The sequence below is a fragment of the Hibiscus syriacus genome, unplaced genomic scaffold, assembly GCF_006381635.1.
Source record: "Hibiscus syriacus cultivar Baekdansim isolate YM2019G1 unplaced genomic scaffold, ASM638163v2 tig00110271_pilon, whole genome shotgun sequence".
NCBI lineage: Eukaryota > Viridiplantae > Streptophyta > Magnoliopsida > Malvales > Malvaceae > Hibiscus > Hibiscus syriacus.
In genome coordinates this window covers 650,797-666,566 of record NW_024062657.1, presented here as the reverse complement: position 1 = coordinate 666,566, position 15,770 = coordinate 650,797, and the positions used below count along the sequence as shown (strand labels likewise).

The 15,770-nt window shown below is 35.4% G+C and overlaps 1 protein-coding gene across 2 annotated transcripts; it reads right to left on the bottom strand.

The window, feature by feature from the left end:
- Positions 1-5,755: 5,755 nt before the first annotated feature.
- Positions 5,756-14,571, bottom strand: LOC120115771 (protein ARABIDILLO 1-like). Of its 2 annotated transcripts, XM_039136384.1 has the most exons (14): positions 14,265-14,571; positions 14,122-14,176; positions 12,227-13,599; positions 11,817-11,975; positions 11,661-11,741; positions 11,451-11,582; positions 10,686-10,813; positions 10,380-10,467; positions 9,479-9,573; positions 8,975-9,038; positions 8,310-8,485; positions 7,803-8,024; positions 6,359-6,443; positions 5,756-6,279 (listed from the first exon to the last, which is right to left on the bottom strand). In XM_039136384.1, the coding sequence occupies exons 3-14, from the start codon at positions 13,577-13,579 to the stop codon at positions 6,100-6,102; spliced, it is 2,763 nt and encodes a 920-aa protein (XP_038992315.1). In that variant the 5' UTR covers positions 13,580-13,599; positions 14,122-14,176; positions 14,265-14,571; the 3' UTR covers positions 5,756-6,099. The 2 variants fall into 2 exon arrangements, with proteins under 2 accessions (XP_038992315.1, XP_038992313.1); XM_039136382.1 differs by lacking the exons at positions 14,122-14,176; positions 14,265-14,571 and adding an exon at positions 13,950-14,056 and having other exon boundaries at positions 5,756-6,287; positions 6,367-6,443.
- Between the last annotated feature and the right edge of the window lie 1,199 nt (positions 14,572-15,770).

Sequence of the window (15,770 nt, the reverse complement as noted above, 5' to 3'; positions counted from 1 at the left end):
TTCAATTCTACCCTCAAGATGAACATAAGACCGATCAGCTAACTGTATGATAACGGTGGTTAGGAAAGCGTTACACATTCTAGTATTAAAAATATGGACTTGGGCATCAAATTTACGCTTGACCTAAGTCAACAAGAGGTCGTCCATAAAGATGTCACGATAGAACATGGTATCACGAAGCTGTCAGGATCTTTTTGCTTTAGCAGAAGTTTGCTTAATGCAGAGTAGAATCTTTCACCGTGGTAACATTTTCTATTTTTTCTATCTTCCTCTTTTTCGTGACATGTCTTTTAGAAAACATATGCTCGATGGCTTCAAGAAAGGGAACATTAATATACAATGGACCATGACGTCAACAAATTTTTTGAACTGAATCTAGTCATTGTGTTTCTGCAACCATTAAGGAAAAGGCGACGGAGGTCTGACTTCATATGCTATAGGTGGTGAGGAGACTTTTGCCTTGGCAATAAATTTCCCATTATTTGCTTGATGAATTTCTGAACCTTCATCCTTTTCCTTCTCCTCAGGCAATCCCTCTAGTTCAACAATTTCAGCTTGATCCCTAGGTTGTGTAGTGCCTTGGCTAGAATTTTATGTTTGCTTCCCCCCAAACTTGTCATTCTGATTAATCTGGGTACCACTCCTCAGTGTAAGTACACTATACTGCTCCTTTCCATGATGTTTAATGACCTCAGTATCACTAGGGAGACTTCCTTGTGGACGAGAATGTAATGTCATGGCGATTTGACCCTTGGTTCTCTAATGCTCTCAAGGATGAACTATAGCTTAGCAAAAGAGTTGCTTGGCTTTGTAACAAGTTACCTTGGTCTTAATTGTCGATGAGTGTTCATGAATTAAAGTTTGTTGAAGCCATAAATCTTTTGTCGAGGCAATAAATTCCTACAATGACGCTTCCAAGGAGTTAAAATTAGAGTTTGTATTAAAGGAAGAAGTTGTACCTTTATTATGTTGCCAGGGCATCTGCTGGTGATGATGCTGAAAATTTTGATGTTCCGAACTATTCTATTGTGGCCTATTATAATTGCTTGCATGATTGGTGTTGTTAGTTCGTTTATTACCCCATGAAAAAATTGGATGTTGTCGCCATCCAGGATTATATGTATTAGAATATGGATTGTTATTTCGGTTGTAGTTGCCCACAAAATTGATGGACTCCGGGTTTCTGGACATTCACCTTCATGATGGTTGCCGCGACAAAGAATGCATGCAACACTAGTTGCCTAGACTTCTCTCACCTCATTAGGACACTGCAAATTTTTATATATAGTTATGGAAGAGACTGAATCCTTACCCTCAATTTCGTATGCTATAGATATTTTTCTACCGATTCCCCCTTGTAGTCGAGCATTGATAGTCATTATTCGTTATCCTGTTGAGGATATCGAAGGCTTCCTCGGGTGATTATTCAAGCAAAGTGTCATTCACTGAGGCATCTAACATCATTCGAGTAGGTGTATTGACTGCATTATAAAACATTACAACTTGAGTCCAGTCATTAAATCTATGGTTCACGCACTTGCGAAACAAACATTTTTATCTGTCCAACATTCTTACATGGATTCATCGTCGCTTTGGTGAAACTGCAATGTCATTGTGTAGTTGTGTGTTCATATTGGAAAGGCTGTATCGAAGTAAACAACTTTTACATAAATCTGCTCATGATTCCATTAAGCCTAAAGGGACTCCTGAGCCAAGATCTTGCTCGGTCGCGTAGGGAAGAAGGAAAAGTTTAAGCTTCAGCACATCTTCATGCACTCTTTGACTTGAATGAATTGCACACTACAAGAAAGTCACGGACATGATGTCTAGTATCCTCATTAGACAAGCCACCAACTGACCGATGGAATTTAGCATGTTAAACATCACCGGTTTAAGTTCAAAATGAATTGATGTATTTCTGGTGCCACAATGCCTAGATTGAGATCATCAAGAATTGGATTCAAGTGGTCTCATATTGCTCGTGGTCATGCAGTTTCTCTAGGAAGATTATTTGCCACTACGTCGGGATCTGCATAATCTCCCATATTATTGTCGCCTTGATACTATAGTCTATTCATATACTCTCTAGCTCGTTGGTTACGTCGGCTTTATCTGAACGACTGTTCAATCTCAGGGTCAAATGGTTCTAGTGGTTTACCAGCAGATCTCAGGGTAATGCAACGATAAAAACATTCAAAGGAAAATAAAAATAAAAAATTAAACAGGTTAAACTAACTAAGTAAAATGTGACAAGAAATAAAAATTTGTTATGACAAAAATATTAAAAAATTTGTCAGTTGCCAATCCCTGATAACAGCGCCAAAAATTTGATCGCTTGTAAATGTATATGATAAGGCAAGCAAATTTGTGCAAGTATATACAGTCGAATCAAGTAATAAAGGGTAAGCGAGTTATCGTCTCCTCAGGGATTGGTAGGGGTTTTGATGTTTCACCACAACTAGAGCTAGGTGTCACGAGCTAGTTCCTGAATTCTATTCAAAACAGAAAAACAATTAGCAATGGATTATACGAACAAGTGTCAAAGCATTGCTAAAGCAAGAGAATATTGTGAAGTATGATTGTAGAAAAGTTTGGTCGAAGCAAAGGAAATATGCAAAAGTAACAAATAAAAATCATCAAGGCAAAGAAAAACGTTGACTCAAATATATTCAGAATAACCTCACATATTCAGACTTTTCACAAAGCACTCAAGTTAGTCTTTTGTTATGGCAAGAAATTATTCTAAGTCTGGAAGGATTTGTTATGATATGCTTAGGCTGCCCGACAGGATTACTGAGTATTCTAAGACGATTTCTATTACAATACTACAGCATTAACTACAACCCTTGGTTTGTCAGACTGTTATTGTAGCAATACCCCTCAACGTGAACTATAGTCGTTATCTATTTTACTCAAGTCTTTCCCTTTTAGTCTATTGAAACCCTCTCCGTATCTCTAAGATAGGTAGGTTAGAACATCACCATCCCAGATCTATTCCATTGTTCACGTAGATCTATATTAATTCTCTCGAATTTAAGAATCAATTTCTAAAAAGACGACAATCTCTCAAAAGCTCTTACAAGGTCTAGAAGTGTTTCACCTAGGAATCAGGCCATCTCTCGAAAGCTCTTACAATGACAAGGAAAAATATTAAAACAATGAACAAAACAGACGTAAGCAAAATCATAATGCATCATTCATGAACCATAAAATAATTGTCTCGGCAAAACAAAAAACTAATACAAAAAAACAATTCATGGTGTTTCCAAAGTGTCATCCAAAAGTATCATTGTTAATACAAACCTCAAAATAGATTAAGAAATTAAGAAAAGAAAGAATGGCTCCAAAGAAGGTGGCTCTACCATGACAGCTCTGACCAGCACCGCGCCTGCTCTGGCGGTCAGCCTCTCTCGAGGCCTGACCGTCTCTCTGCTATAGCCTGGCTATGGAGGGCACCAAGGACGGTCGGGTTAGAGAACATGAAAGGTAAGGTACTACAGTTGCTTACTCCACACCTCAGGTGAATTTTCTTTTTCCTTGCCCCTTTTTTTGGCGGTTGTGACTGGGTATTTATTAAAGGAATTTTCCTAGGGTTTTGTAATTAAATATTCCCTAAATACCATGTTAACTTGTCCATGCTATAGATGGAAAGGCAGTTGAATATGGTCAGAATCTGGGGGGCTTGATTACACGTGAGGTCAGTCGTACAGCTGACAGGTGACATCAATAATTCATCAGATCCTCTTCAGACTTGCAAGATAAATCTTGCCTTGGTAAAAAAAAATATGTTCATCGCTGTCTTTGTCTTCTGTGTTCCGTTGGCCCTTGCGAAATATATTGTCACAGCTGAAATGTTCCTCCTAAGCCAATTCTTGCACACACACAACCCACAAAAGTCCTTTCTCCTCAACAGCATTAGTTAAGCCAAATAAATCTTACCTAGGCAAAACTTATCCACCACATGCAATTATAACCTAAATGCAACTATGCTATGACAACAATGTTTAGACAAACAATAATTTAAGTAAAAAAGACTAAAAATAGTGTCTTTTTACGGAGTTATCAATAAGTACTATCCCACTTTCTTCTCACTTTGAACTTAGTTCTCAGTTATCCCTTAAAACTAATGAAGAACGAGAGTATATGACAAAAGTTACATATGTTAATGCAGTTGAGAGCTTGATATATGTGATGGTGTGTATGTATCCTGATATTTCACAAGCAGTTGCATTTGTGAGCAGATACATACACGATCCTGGAAAGGGACATTTTCAAGCTATGAAATGGATTCTACAGTATCTCAAACAAACCGTAGATGTTGGTTTAGTTCTTGTACAAGATAAAATGCTTGATCAGTTTGTAGTTGGGTATGTTATTTTCGACTGTGCTGGTGATTTAGATAAGTGTCGAACTATTGGGTATTCATTTACTCTTGCAAAAGCCTCAGTAAGTTGGAAGTCTACTTTACACTTTACATTGGCTTTGTCTACTACAAAGGCATAATAGATCGTAGTTTCAGAGGTTGTGAAGAAAACAATCTGACTTAACGGATTGATGGAAGACTTGGGAGTTGTTCAAAGTCACACTAGTCTCTATTGTGATAGTCAGAGCGCTATTCACTTAGCGAAAAATCAAGTCTACCATTCATGGACTAAGTATATCGACGTAAGATATCACTTTATGCGTGAGATATTTGAAGAATAAAATATTTTACTTCAGAAGAGTGTGACAACAGAAAATCCTGCAGATATGATAACCAAGGTGGTAACAATGATCAAGTTCAATCATTATTTGAACTTGATTAACATACTAAAATTTTGACCACCTTTTGGTGTAAGACGCTCGTGAGTACAATTAGAGGCACTACATAAGAATAGCTTCATCAGATTTTGAGAGTTGAAGAAGTTGAGTAAGCTTGATAATTTCAAGCCAAGGTGGAGATTTGTTATGTGTGTGGCTTGTAATTTTACATGCCTACAAGTTGAAAAAACAAGTGTTGGTTAAAATTGATAGCCATAAAAAAATTCAAGTTCAAATATACTACCACTAAAAAAATTCAAGTTCAAATCTACTACCACTAAAAAAATTCAAATTTGATTTTTTTTCACACAAGTTGGCAAGTGGCCAACTTTTTTACATGAGAAAAATTCATATTTGGTCCTTAAACTGTCAGGTTATTTATAAATTTAATCCTTGAAACTCAACTATAAATAGGCCTAAACACTTTCATTTGAAATCATCCCAAAAATTATCTCTCCCATTTGTTTTCTCCATTCTCTCACTTTTTAATAGTTTGGGAATTCCAAAGAATTCCATTTGTTGTAATATTTTGTTGATGATTAAGTTAGTTTGTGGTGCTCGATGAGTAGATAATATTTCATTGAACCTCAAATTCGATGTGTTCTCACCATTATTTATGTAGTTTGTTCAATATTAGGTTTTCTCCATAGTGTTTCAATATTCAATAGTTTTTGGGTATGTCCTTTGTGCAAATTTCGGTAGTTTTAATCTTGACATTTCAAATCAATTTTGAAATTATATTCGTGTGGAAAATAACTCGGTTTACCGAACTATTCTCTCTAAAGATTCTGGGTTCGAACAGCTTCATCTTCAACGTCCTTATAAGACGTGAATATTTGGATAATCTATATTACCACCATATTTAAGTAAACTAGAAAAGCGGAACAGATAGCTCGATCAGGTACTAATGAAAAATCACTGCAAACTGTGTATATATATGGTAAAAGGATTGATATCTGGTCAAAGGATTATTCTTATTTTCCCCTTCCCTTTTCCCTTTTGGTGATGATAGTCAAAATAAACTAAAAAGAAAAAAAATCCTCTGTTCTGCTAAACCTAACAAACATCAGTTTAAAGATCTTCATGAACATGCATGCCCTCTTTCATTTTCTAACCACAAGTAATCCACGAGGCCAGACACGACAAGGTGTCTAAACTTTTTGAACCAAAAAGGAACAGTTTTGGTTCAGGAAAGACAACGAGAGAGCCTGCTTCAGCCTCGTGGTTCGATTCTAAAGTAGATTGTACTTTTTCCAAGGATTGACAATCTCCATGGGAGAGTTTCAGAAGAAACTATCCTCACAAATAACTTGAGAGTTCATGGTGGCGCTCAAGGTTCCGAAGCACGATTTTTGCATATATTTTGGCCTGAATAGGGGTTGTTGATGCAGCAGCAACACCACGTAAGACTCTCGGTGCACCTGCATTTTGAAGGAGGCTTGAATGGTGCATTGCATGCCGTCCTCCAGGCAAAGTAAACTGCAAAATGTACTGCCAAAATGAGAATAAAACAAAACTATATTTTTTAATAGATAGGATAAAGAGAATAGGTGCATTCCTGCAAAAGAGCAAATGCAGAACAGGACTTTAGTATGGAAGAAGGGTCCCTTAACATTCTGAGAAATCTGTCAATCTCGGCTCCACTGGAGAGATAAGATAAAATATATATATATATTAGAATACAGAGAGGAATGCAGAAGGTAAGAGCCATGAACATGAAACTTGTGAAAATGTCATTCCCAGAGAAAGGGGTGGTAGGAAAATAACTATCTTGCAGAAAACATATAGCATAGAACCATTAACAAACTTTTTATGCGGCAAATATCAATTGTGTTTATGAGGATGCATTTGGAAATGGATGCTAAAATTACAAAGCTTCAACAATTGAACCATAAATTTACTGCCTAAAGCCAGATATTAGTGGAACTTATCTTGCTTCTTTTTTGTGTTTTGAAGTATAGTGTCCAACACCTTTTTAGGGGATATGACCCTTAAAAAAAATCTCTACATAAATGGAAAAACTTTAGAAAAAAATGGAGATAGCTATGTCGGTTACATAACTGTATCTGACTCTAACACCCGACTCATAACAAAAAAGGCAGGAAGAACTCTCAAAGTGTTCTTTGGTATTCCCAACCATGCTGCAGCATGCCATTAAGGCGGATCGATACAAACTTGGTGTAAGATTGGCAGAGCATTTTCATCGTCATATACCTTTTACCCATCAATTCGTTTTCTCAAGCCAATAATTTAAAGCCTGATTTGATTTCTCTCTTTTTATTTAATTCTTTTTGGAAACTCCTTTTACAAGAATTTCCAAGAATTGTAACAGACTTTTAAAGACATTTCCGACAAAATGTTCTGAGTAGACATACTGGATTTAATTAAAAAATGACAGAACAACGTTCAAAAAAGTTGATGTCACCTACAGAAAGGCCGGAATGGTGTTTGAGTCACTTACTAATCAAGTGCAAGCATCAACTTTTACAACAAAAACTACAATATTTGAAGTGTGGCAAAAATGCAAATGCTATGCCAGAGGTAAAAAATGAGGATTCAAGAGATGGATGGCTGAAACAACAACGTTTGGCCATTGGGTGTTCCATAAAAAGGTCCGGTCTGGTCTGATTAGTTACAGGTACAAACATCGGTGTTTCAAGAATGCACAAGGGGCAACATAAGTTTCATATCAACAAAGTCTAAGGCCTTAGGGTAGTTTATAAAGTCCATAGGCTACCCTCCCATCAGCAATTTCCTAGTGAGATCCACTGCTCTCCCTATGGGGTTGGTTTTAGTTCACAATTGAGAGAGAGAGAAAAGGAAGCGACGAACGAGACAACAGAAACCAGGGGTAATGACAAGTGCATGCAAATATCATGTTGTCTGCAATAAGTAATTTACTATATGCTAGTAAATAGATTAATACAATATGTAATTTACCACCATAAACTCATTCAAATTTACCAATTGAATACCAAATGCTAAGGCCAAAACATTAAAACCTGCATCTTAGATGTCCTGCTTCTTGTATTCTTATGGCTTCTGCTATCTGTGCCAAAGCAGTGGGGACCAATGATGAAGCTGCAGTGAGAAAGGATTGTGGATCATAGAATGAGGTCACAAATTCTTCAACATGCTTTAAGGCGATCCTCCCAACCCCATCCGTGTTCAGAGTCTTTGAACTTCCAGATGATGAGGACCCAGCCGGAACAGATGTATCTATCCTATAAATAGTTAAGCCAAAAGTTAGACCTCAAAAGTAACTTTTTGAAGCATTCCCCTACCAGTCAATACCACCTTTTTACCAAAGCTTAAATATTATTTTTTTTCTTCTTTTTGCTTCTCTTTAAAGTGCTGTCTGGTTGTCCATCCATGATAACTTATAGAAAATAGGATCTTTTTATCTATATATTTGAGGCTGCCAATCATTGAACCTTAATCATTGAAACTAAGAATCCGACACTCTATCACACAAATATTGCCAACTAGCAAAAAATAGTTTGACATACCTCCCATCGAATATGTAAACTAAGGCTAATGCAGCCATAAAACGAGCCATTTTTGAGACTGATGAAGAGCATAGATGAATGAGAGGTTTAACTCCACCATCATGTACTATATGGAGAGCATTTTCACGATAAAAGGCCAAATTCCAGAGTGCTCCAGCAGCAGTTTCGTGGACATCCTGAAAACCAATCATATACTAAACCTTAGTTTACGGTTAGAATATTGTTAAGAACCTAGGGTTCTATCAAAAGGGAAATCGGAAGATTAACAAGAAAAATAAAATTTGATCATTTCAAGGGGATCAACGTCCAAACAATTGCCAAAAGGCTTTTTGTTATATTCAATTGTTTGAGAAAAAATAGTCATAGGACATTACATATTTATAGGGTCCATAATCCTTAGTATTGTACCAATACCCCTTATTGGCCAAAGTCTTAAGGATAAACACTGAAATTTAATTATCTAAATACCCCTTCTTGGCCAAAGCCTAACATTATTATAACCTGTCAATTTACATCAACTTCAAATTCTCAGAAATCAGGGCCAAAAGCAATTGTACTAACAGTAACATAGAAAATACAAATAAACCACAGTTAATGCAAGAAAAATCTTAAACTAATTTTGAGAATAATGAATAATCTAAACAAGCAAAGAGTGAGAAGCTTACTTCAATATCTGAGCGTGCTAAGGCAATAAGTGGAGCAATACCACCTTGTCTTCCAATAGCAATGCTACATTAACAAAAAATACCGCAATAAATTGCTAAGAAACATCCTTCAAGAAAAATTAATATACATTGCTATAATGTATATAGAAAAGGCTATCTATAACCAAAAAATAAGTCAAAATGAAAAGAGATTGATTTTTCAGTTTGCCATAAACTGAGGCCTAAATAGTTGTAGATCAGACATTCTGTCAAGACACGGAACTCTGAAAATGATTTACGTCTAGAGTTTTAAGGTTTACACACATGTAGCAAATGCTTCAAACTCTAAACTAAATAGAATGAACAAGGTCTAGGTTACTCGTATTTGGTTTACAAGAAAAGATCTTTTTACACGTATACAGCACCAAAGCAAAGGAGAGCACCTTCACCTAAGAATTTGTTCAGCAAATATTTTCACTAAGTTGAAACATTGAACAATTACAGTCAAGAAGTTTCCTCAAATACCTGTTAGTTTCTGATACTGACAATCCCCAAAGGGCACCTGCAGCTCTTTCTTGAAGACCTCGGGAAGAACTTGAGCTAGATTGAGCAAGGGCAACCTAACAATGCAAACCGAAATAAAAGTTTCAACGACCTGCAAGAGGGCTGATAGCCGAAAAATACATATATTTTTGCAAAACCACAACCTAGGTGAGGGTTATCAGTTCAAGAAGTGGAATCATAAATTTTATTAATATTTGGAGTTTTTATAGGTGGTGTTGCTAATAGAATCATCAAGGCAGAGAACATTAACATAAAAGCTTCTCGATATCAAACAAAATTATCTTTAGCACTTGTATTTCCTTCCATATTTTAACATCAGACATGCCTACGAAGCTTCTCAATATAAAAAAAAAATTACCTAGTATCGCCATAGATAATGCAGCAATTCTGCCACATCCGTTTTAAAGAAATGAATGATTATCATAATATGAGTCTCTTGAACCGCTTCTTTGCATATTAATTGCTACCTTATTTTTTATGTTTGAAATCATGCATATTGAGTCTATTTTAATTGCTTCAAGTCATGAATTCTACAATAATTCATAAGAAAATAGAATAAGGAGAAAAGAAATTCAAATAGACAATCTTGTCAACATTCATAAATTTTTAGTGTCTTGTTACAATAAAAGTAACTGCAACCTATAAAGGAATAATAAAGGCCACACTCATAGTGAGGGAAATGATCAAATTAAGACCAAGATAAAAAGTATGGTAGAAACCATTTAATAGCTTTTAACAGGCAGTGGAATACTTGAGATAATTTAATAATTGATTCATCATATGTAGAATAAAATAGAATAATAATTTACTTGAAATTTGCAAATATGAAATGATCAAGGTTTTGACATGCAATTCACCATACCAATGCCTCAACACCACCAGCTGCTGCAATTGCTTCTCGATTTTTGTCATCAAATGACAAATTCCACAAAGCACCAGCTGCTTCCTGCCTGCTTGTGAGGAGATATGAATAAATAAAATGGAATTTGGAAAGATGGATTTATGAGTCGAGCATAGCTTAGTACATGCAATTACTTAAAGTAAAATTCCAAGTGACATAGTCAGCAGTAATAAATGTTTAAAACATGCAAGATGCATTGCCATTTACTTAAGTTTCACTCATAGGTGGTTAGGATTACCGCAGGCGAAATGAAGCAAATTACATCACCTTACACCTTCATTTTGAGAATAAGTAAGTTGCACCAGTGCTTCCAGCGCACCTTCCTCTTGTCCGATATCAGCATTATTGCTGTTGCTATCCCCATGAGCTGCCAAATTAGCCAAGGCACGAGCAGCCTAGCCAAAATGAGAAGAAAATTTTATTTAGCAAGAAAAATTTAAAGCTATCTGCTGAAACATTAGTTTGCATAAGAATGCATAATTAAGCTGATACTCCAGAATGGTTGGGAGGCAACTGAATGAAGTTAAGGGATAAGTATTCACCTTAAAAGGACATCCCATTTGCAGGCATATTATTAACAGGGGATAGCATGTCAGCTTAAAATTGAAATATAACAAATTTCCCACGTCTTAAAATAAGAATACTTGATAAGGGATCCAGCTAAATATAGCATTTCTCCATTCAACGTTGGATAATCATACACTCGAGGGAGCTATAATCTTTAGGCATTCTGAGTGAAAACATTAGATGCATATTCCATGGTAAATGCAAAGGTACTCGGCAGTTTAGTGTCTTAGTTTAATCAGCATTATATCAACCTAGCATGGAAGACATGAACAGTATTGGTCAATTCTTTAATCTCCTCCTAGCTATAAAAAATGCAGATCCATAAGGACTTCTAAAATATCTACTAGTTATCCTAAATAAATTATACTGGTCACTAACAATGTAACCTAAAAAACCATCACCCATCTGGAAAAGATGATTTTTTTTTTCATTCTCAATGTACAAAAGTAAGTAAAACCAAAATACCTGCTCTTGCACTCCATCAAATTTGCAAGTGCGAGCAAGCATCACCAAAGCATGGATTCCACCTGCCACAGCCACCTCCAGGCTGCATTTCTCATCAGCTCCCAAGTTTGCCAGTGCTCCAGTTGCACGTTCCTTAATATAGCAAAGCTGACAATTTAGCTCCAACTATAATACAAATATATGGAGGAATGAACAGTTAAAGATGCATACGAGAAGTCCTTCAGTGCTGGAAGGCCATTTGAATATAAGGTCAACTAAAGCTTTTATACCACCAGCCTTTGCAATGGCACCCTGAAAAAGAAAGAGTTGGATAAAGATGAAAATTTTGAAGATAACCACCAATAAAATTCTTTCCGGTTTCACAACCTTATGGTCATCCCCAACCGAAAGATTCCACAGCCCTCCAGCAGCTTCTTCAGCTACCAATCTGTTCATCGATTTTGCTAAATTGGCAAGAATTTTGATTCCTCCACTTTCAGCAACAGCTTTTGCAACTTTTGAATCTATGGACAAGTTTGCTATGGCCTGAATCACAACAACAAAAAATTACTAGTCCAGTATCTCAGCAAAACTCATACAACAAATTCCAAGGTGACGAATTATATGAAAGCATAACTTCTAAAACAGAATTTATGAAAAGTTTAATATCTAAGTACAGTTGTAGACTACACCTTGTAGTCACTTCTAACGTTGCTTATAATTCATGAAATTGTAAAGATTACTTTAAATGATAGGATCATATTTAGTATATTCACAGAAAAAGAGGTAATTCATACTTTAGCTGCTTCGGACTGAAGTCCCTCTTGACAAGATCTTGCAAGGTTCAAAAGCACCCTTATTCCATCCCCCCGTAGAATTGCCTCAGCTCTTTTACAATCAACAGTAGCATTTTCATCATCAATGACTACGAAGGTTGCAACAGCCATAGCTGCTCTTTCTTGAACTTCCTCCTTTGAACTTCGCAACAAACTGAGTAATATGGCTGCCCCTTGTGTGAGCCAGAAATCATCAAACTCCTTCAGATTGTTTTCAGCGATACGCAAAAGTGAATGCGAGAAGACACATTCAATCCAAACAACAATTTCATCCACGTTTTTATCTCTATTCACTAATCTCCTCCAGTACCGAAACACATCAGTAACATTTTTAGAATTGTTGGCAAATAATGATGTCACTCCCTTGAACATGTCACTCAGAAAAGTAAGCAATATTTTTCCTTTGTGATTATACATCGAGTTTCTGTCAACTTCACCCTCAAAAACTGGGCAATTCAAGGCGGACAATACTTTCAAATTTTGGGACATTGAGAGAAATCCGGTAACAGCAGTTAGATTTACGTCAGTTCTAGAAACATCTAAACACACCAAGCAAGGCAATCTACTCCAACCGTGTGCTGCAGATCCCCATTTCAAGTTTCTAGACCCTGCAACTGATAAAAATTTAACCGTACTCAAGTTTCCAAGAGCCACTTCATCAATGTTGTCTGATTCCACAAACCCAACATCCTTTAACAGCCTACAATGCTTAGCCAAAGCATTAATAGCATCTCCGTTAATGTCCTTAACACCTGACATCCAAAGCCTCTGCAACCTTGGGCAGCAATATGCAAGTGCTTTTATTGCATCACAGCTGATTCTCTCACAAGCATCTGGACCAAGATGGACACTCTCAAGCATCTCATGTCTTGCTGCTATCACTGAAAGTGCAGCATCTGTAATGTCCCGACAAAAATCACCACTAATTTCTCGAAGTTCCCTTGCTTGAAGACTAACTATTGCATCTGCTGAGCCAGCTGCATGAAATTTAAGTCTCTGGAGATTCTTGCAACGTGAAGAGAGTGAGACAGCAGCTGCAGTATCAAATTTGTGAGAACGGAGGTCCAGCGACCCCCATAAACAGGGAAAAGATCCTAAAAGCCTAAATGTTTGACAAGTTGATGCCAAGCTAGCTCGGTCTCGATAGTTTAAATAAGAGAAGAGTTGAATAACTGTATCATCTGGCAAGGTTGTCCAATCAACTCCAGAAATAGTAGCTGAAGTCAAACGATTACACTTAAGGGTCTTCGAACTAGTGTTTGTCTTATCTTTTTCCTGACTACATTCACGTTTCTGCCTCACTCTTTGATTCATATCCTACTGGTTCTTCAGCACTGCAAATGAAGAGAAAGAAACAATGATTCTTATTCAATCCAGTTAGAAAATCTCAGTGATCACTCAATAAAAGCACAAATTCTGTGGTGGTGGTGGTGGGTGGGTGGAGCTTGAACTTCAATTGAAGAAACCAAGCAAAATTTTAACTAAACATGCTTCTTCTTTTCTTTCAAAAACTAAAGACCCAGAAAAGAAGAATCTCAATTTTCAAGTTATAGATTATACAAAATAATCCAATTTTACAAAGAAATAAGCAATGAACATAACGATCAATCTTGAATTTCAGTAAACAAACAAATATCAAATCAAACAAGTTTTATCCCCCCCCCAACCCACCCACCACCACCACCTCAAAGGTACGGAACCCCATTAATAAAAAGTCCTCAAAAATCAACCTTCAATAAAAAGAGTCATCTCTCCGATTCCCAGACACCCGGAAAGTCAATTCTTCAAGGACTCAATAACCCCAGAAAAATAACGGAGAGAATCGAAGTTTAAACATAAAGAAGCAATGAATGTACCTTCAAGGCAACAGAAGATTGGTGCGGGGGAAGATTCTTTGAAACTGAATAGAAGCTGAACATATATTAAGGGTCAGTAAAACTGGCAGTTAAAAAGTAAAAGCAGCAGTTAATTACAGCCAACAAAGATAAGCATCACTTACATTTTGACTCCGCTACTACTCTTTAGAATCCTCTTAATTTTTTTCTTTTTCATATCATAATAACAGTAGTATTGTAATATGTTTTTCCTGCGACATCGGTATGATTTACGTTGTCAAGTCTCCTGCTTTTCTCTTGGACGAATGGAAGTCAATCAAGAAGCACTTGGTCTGTGCTCCCTTTATTCTCCATTTTCAATAGAGTTAATCATAGTTTTTGTGGTGTTTTCAAATCGGTTTTGGGGAACTTTTGGAGGGTTTAATACCATTGCTGAGAAAATTGCATTGGTTTAAAGGTTAACTGTGCTTTCTCTTTGGGAAGGAAAAAAAAAAGGTTAAGTTTATAGGGAGTAGCTGAGCTTAACGAGATTGGAACTAAACCCGGGAGTACTAGATTCTGTTCGGTTTATTACTTGCAGCAGGATTATATGAACATAGTTTATTAGGTACAAGCAAGTTAATGGTTCATGGCAAAAAGTTTTGGCATAATGTAAAGGGTTAGGAACCAATTAAGTAATGTAATTTTTTTTAGTTTTAAGTAAATTTAGGATCATTAGAAGAGTGAAAATAGATGATTAAGATTAATTCTTTTCGTTTTTCTCTGTGAATATCTTCTCGTTTCTTATTGTTGATTTCAGTCATCTATTTTCATACATTTAATAATCTTAAATTTATGTAAAACCAAAAAAAATTACATCTGCAACAGGATCCTTATATAATTAACTTTTGATTAAACAGTTATTTTAATTATTATTCTTTTTTAAAGATTTTGACTTTCAGTATATTATTTTAAAGTAAAAAAATCTTTAGCGTTTGATTAAATAATTATTTTGATCTTTATTATTTTGTTTTAAAGCATTTAGAGTCTCATTTTTAAAACAAAAAGACACATATCTTGTTTGTTGACGAACAATTTTTATTCATGAGATATTTTTATCTGTGATTTTTTCTTAGAAATATTAAGTTTTATTTCATTATTTTGAGTACAAAGTTTGAAAGAATGTATTAATTTGTTGGCAATTTTTATTTTCAAGATTACATTAATCCAAGTAAAATGGCTTCCAAGACAGTAAATTAAACGATATAACAATTATATCATTGCTATTTTATTTATTTATTATTTTTTTGGTCCATGTTAACGTTTTCTTTTTACAACAATCTTTTAACTAATAATTTAAAAGCAATTGTTTACATTATTGTTGAAAGCAAATTAAGTTTATTAATTTTATTACGGTGGTAAAAACAATCCATCAAGTCAACAAGCTGTTATCATTTCTTATCATATATATAAAAAAGTCTACAGAGCATATCACATACCGTAACGTATCACTAAAGCGACATGTCGAAACACACTAAAAAAATTATTCTTATTGTGTAAATATTAAAAGTATAAATATTTATTTAAAATTAATCATTTATTAAAATTTAATTATAATTTTAATAGAATTATATTTAAATTATAATTTTTTATTAAAAATAATTAATTTAAGTAATTTAATTTGTTTAGAA

Coding starts and splice junctions, on each gene's coding strand:
- LOC120115771 (XM_039136384.1), bottom strand. CDS start 13,579: ATGAATCAAAGAGTGAGGCAGAAACGTGAATGTAGTCAGGAAAAAGAT. Junction 8,025..8,309: donor GTTTACATATTCGATGGGAG/GTATGTCAAACT, acceptor AACTATTTATAG/GATAGATACATCTGTTCCGG. Junction 6,280..6,358: donor CTGCATTTGCTCTTTTGCAG/GAATGCACCTAT, acceptor TACATTTTGCAG/TTTACTTTGCCTGGAGGACG.